A 4,538-nucleotide genomic window follows, 5' to 3' on the forward strand; every position below is an offset into this window, starting at 1 on the left:
TTGTTATCTGCCACCCCCATCACCCGGAGCTGCCCCCAGCCCTCCCCACGAGCAGGGCCGCAGGGCAGGGTGCCAGCAATCCGGGAATCCGGTCCCCCCGGTTCCAGCCGCGTTCTCCCGGGGCAGAAGGTGAATCCTGCACTCCGAGCGCAGCCCGGCTGCCCCACGGGAGAGAGGGGAGGAGCAACACACACCGGGGCTTAAAAAAAACCTGTAAAAATTGAGCCTGGATGAGCTGCCAGCGCTGCCCAGCAGGGCAGCATGCCCAGGGATGCAGGGATGGCAGGAAGGTGCCAACACCTGTGCCCTCCACCTGCCCAAGCTCCACCTGCCCACGCTCCGAGCACGGCGTGGCTGCTCCCAGCCCCGCAGCCTTGGGAAGGGAAAGAAAGGAACAAATCCAGCTGGGGCTCAGCTCCTTCAGCTCCAAGGCTTTTATTAAGATGTGCAACATGCCCACGATCACAGGTCTGGGACACGACAGAGGCAGCAGGCGCTGGACACGAGCGAGAAGGAGGGAGGTGAGGGCAGCACGAGCCTTGCTGGAAGTTTCCAGAATCCTCCAGCACTGGCACAGGTTGCTGTGAGCTGAGTGCACCCCTTGCCACCAAAATGTCCTTTCTGGAAGAGGATTTTTGTAGATTTCCTCACTTCACCTGGGCAGCAGCCCCAGGAGCAGCAGAGCCTGGCTGTGCCCCAGGAGGGGCAGGAGGAGGCTGGTGCTGCCCCTGGGGCACTGGTGGGCTTGGCCACAGTTGTTCAGTCCAGGAGCATCTGGTGGGTGCCAGGATCTGACCAGGCTGCCAGGTTCTGCTGCTCCCTGGGCTCCTGGTGAAGTGGCTCCTCTGCTGGCAGGCAGCAGTTTGGCTGGGAGGAATCTCTGGAATCCCTCATCACCTTCCTTTGCAGATGAGAAATGGAGTCAGTGCCCGGCTTTGCTTGGCAACCAGGGCAGGACTGGGAGTGCAGACCCCTCTGGCTGAGCCCTCACTGCCCACTGCTGCTCCTGCACGTCAGCACTCAAATGGAATGTGTGTCCTAGGGATGCACAGCAAAGCACAGCAAACACACACAGCAGCTCCTTTTCCATCTCCAGGTAAGACAATTGCTCTTTGGGTTCTGTGTACAGCTCTCACTGGATAAAATACAGATTCAAAAGAAGAAATCTTTTTGCTCCCAAATGATAAATTAATATAAACACCAACACCACAAGTTCACGAGCAGCTTTGGGATCATGCACTGAGAGCATTGCCCATAGCAGACAGACATGCACACACACATAAACCTAAACTAACTTTCCTCTAATACTGACATTAAAAACATACATTGTGTTGGATCATTTGACATAAATTTACTTCCCAGCATTCTGAGGTCACTTTTCAGAATTATTTTTTTCTCTTTTACAGCCCAGGACACCTCACTCTCACCAACAAGCAATGTTTACCAGGGGCTGGGCTGTGGCTGCAGGGACTCACTGGTGCAGGTAGGATGTGGGGACATGCTGGAAGTGCTTTGCCCAGGGAAGTTTAGAAGCTTCACTGCCCTGGGGCCCTCACTGCCCTGCAGCTCCAGCACGGCCATCCCGGCACTGGCGTGGCTAAGCCAGGCCCAACAATGGACTAGATCAGGTTTAAAGATGAGCCTGGTCACCTCGGGCTCAGCAAACCCCACAGTCCTGAGGAGGACCCAGCCCAGTGCCACCTCAGACCTGTGCAGGACAAAGCAAATTCCAGTGCAGAGGATGATGGAGATGAACTCTTCAGGGACTCTTGGCTGCGTTGGAGACAGATGGGAAGGGCAGGGTGGGCACCCAGGGCTCCGGTGAGCGCTTGGCACAGGATGGAGATGCCAACACCACACCATCCAGAGGGTGAGGGCTGGGCTGGGCTGCGCTGGTGGCACCTCAGGGGCCAGGGGCAGCAGCAGCAGCAGCGACGCAGGCTGGGCCCTGCTGCATGCAGCGGATGAGCTCCTTGCGGTTATCCAGGATGGTGTCGAAACTCTCCTGCAGCCGGTTCTGCTGGTCCACAACCTTCTGCTGCAGGCCGTGGATCCAGCGCAGCAGGGCCAGGCGCCGGTACATCACCAGCTGGATGTGGTGCTTCTCCTTCTCCTGCTCCTTGAAGCGCTCCTTGTCCTGCAGGTGCTGCACGGCCTCCGCCAGCGCCGGGAAGAGGGTGCCCAGCTCAGGCTCAGCCAGCCCTGCCTCAGGGGGGCTCTCGGCTCGGGGGGCAGAGGCAGGAGGGTCCCAGGTGGTGCTGCAGGTGCTGTCGGGGCTATCGATGCTGAGGGAGCTGCTGGCGTAGCCGTTGTCCTCCGCAGGGGAGCCGGGGGGCTTCACGCACCCCCCGGCCGCCTCCTCGGCAGCGTTTTGTCCCCCTGCCCCGCTGACCTCGGCTCCCTCGGGGGGGCTGCGCACCCCCTGCTCGGGGTGGGTGTCACCCAGGCCCGGGGGGGTGTCCCTAAGCCGGCCCTGGACCATCTGTCTCTGCATTAATAACAGCAGATTATCAGAGGGATTTGTGGTGTTTTCGCTCCGGCTGGAGCCTTCCTCCGGCAGGGACCCCGGCGCTGGCTGGCTCCAGTTCTCGTTGCTGTCACACACCTCTCCCACGAAGTTGGAGTTGGAGTCCGGCCCATGTCCCGCCCCTGGGAGGGCCGTGCCCAGCGCTGGGCCCCCCCGGCCCTGCCGGAATGGGGCGTTTGCCGGGCAGAGAGCAAACATCTCGCCGGTGTCCTGCCTGCAAGAGAGACACGGAGCCGTCACACGCCTGTGGGCACCGGGGCTGGCACAACCAGAGTGGGGAAAAACACACTCATTACTTTATTTACCTCTTTAAAGGCACTGGACCTACCATGGGGTCAGTGTTCCTGGGTGTCTGAGTGCTGCTCTCAGCATGGTGCCGTGCAACATCATGGAATCAGGGAATGGATTGGGTTGGAAGAGATGTTAAAGCTCATTTAGTTCCCACCCCCTGCCATAGGCAAGTGTGCCGCCCATCCAAGGGCATCTTCCCACCTGATGCAGAAGCTCAAGGAGCCACTTCCTATCCCAGCTGTCTTCCCTGAGAGCTCCAGTCCAAGCCCATGTTCCTGCAGCATCCCTCAGGTGATGCCAAAGGGCTTCACGAGGCTCAGGCACGCAGCTGCACATGCTGCTGGCAGCATTTGGGCTGTGGCTGATGCAATTAATTCCATGCTGGTAAAGGTGCGCTTGGAAGGAGCTGCTTTCCCAACAGCAATAAATGTCTTTCAGCAGGTGAGACTGCCCGGGCTCCTCTGCACAACCTCTGTCACCAGCCCTGCCTCAGGGTGGGGGGCTGCCCTCTGCCTGTGCCCACACTGGTGACCCCACTGGCCTTCCTCCTCTGCAGCACTGGGAACAGACTGGCCCAGAAAAGACAAGGTTATTCCAGCCTTCCTTGCCGGGTCACCGGCACAGAGAGGCGCTCTCCAAGCCCTCTCCTACAAGGAATCCTCACAGGACTCGCAGGAAGGAACCCATCGCGCGTCCCGGTCTGACCCCGGCCAGCAGCGGGGCACCAGCAGGGGTGCAGGAGCCCAAGGTGCTGCCAGAGGCCTGGAACCCCGGGACCCCCGCCCCGCAGCCCCCCGCAGTGACATCTGCTCGGTCAGGCTGGTGACACCCCCAGAACGCCGCTGCACCCCAGAGAGCAGCTGCACCCCCCGGAGCGGGGCCGGGCTGCTCTGCCGGGGGATGCCGAGCCGAGCCGGGGAGCATCCCTGCCCGCAGAGCCCCCCAGGAGCCCCTCAGGAGCCCCCCAGGAGCCCCCCAGGAGCCTCCGGGACACCAGCCCCGCTGGAGGGTCCCGCTGCCCCCGCAGAGCCCCCGCAGAGCCCCCCTGAACCCGCACCCGGCCAGGGGCGAGCCGCGACCCCCGGAGCCGCCGCTCCGCTCCCACCGCCCGCCCGGCCCGAATACTCACCGCCCCGGTCAGCCCTGCCTCGGCCGCGGGGGACAGGGATGCTGGGGGGACACAGGAATGCTGGGGGGGACAAGGATGCTGGGGCGGGGACAGGGATGCTTGGGGAGAACGAGGATGCTCTGGGGGGTGACCGGGCTCTCGGGGCAGCCCGGTCCTGCCCGGTGCCCCCCGCTGCCGCCCGCCCCCGGCTGCCCTGACTGCGTGTATCCCTATGGGATATCCCTGTTCACACGCAGCATCCCTCCAGAAACTTCCACCGTTTCCTCCACGGGAAAGGGGAAAACTCCCACCCGTGTCAGGGAGAAGGAGCTGGGTGGGTGCTGGTGGGAGCTCCCCGACACGGGCGGGGTGGCCGCATTGGGACACTCCGGCTCCTTCCCACCGGCCCGTGGGTCCCGTGAGCCTCAGCAGGTCCCCGTGGGGATGGGGACGGAGCTGAGTGCTCAGTGGGTTCTTTATTCCCCTCGCCCGGAGCCGGCGTGTCCGCACTGGGAAAGGAAAAGGCTCGGGAACATCAAACGGTTCCCACGAGCCCCCGACCGGCGCGGGGGTCACATGAAGCACCGGGAACGTCTCGGGAGATAAAGGAGC

General features: G+C 62.4%; 1 protein-coding gene across 2 annotated transcripts; it reads right to left on the reverse strand.

Annotated features, from left to right (window-relative positions):
* Positions 1-1,751: 1,751 nt before the first annotated feature.
* CUNH1orf216 (chromosome unknown C1orf216 homolog) lies at positions 1,752-3,976 on the reverse strand. Of its 2 annotated transcripts, none has more exons than XM_041417637.1 (2): positions 3,948-3,976; positions 1,752-2,741 (listed from the first exon to the last, which is right to left on the reverse strand). In XM_041417637.1, the coding sequence occupies exon 2, from the start codon at positions 2,723-2,725 to the stop codon at positions 1,904-1,906; it is 822 nt and encodes a 273-aa protein (XP_041273571.1). In that variant the 5' UTR covers positions 2,726-2,741; positions 3,948-3,976; the 3' UTR covers positions 1,752-1,903. The 2 variants fall into 2 exon arrangements, with proteins under 2 accessions (XP_041273571.1, XP_041273570.1); XM_041417636.1 differs by lacking the exon at positions 3,948-3,976 and adding an exon at positions 2,833-2,899.
* Positions 3,977-4,538: the final 562 nt, after the last annotated feature.

Source organism: Onychostruthus taczanowskii, unplaced genomic scaffold, assembly GCF_017590055.1.
Source record: "Onychostruthus taczanowskii isolate IOZ18803 unplaced genomic scaffold, ASM1759005v1 scaffold56, whole genome shotgun sequence".
Lineage (NCBI taxonomy): Eukaryota > Metazoa > Chordata > Aves > Passeriformes > Passeridae > Onychostruthus > Onychostruthus taczanowskii.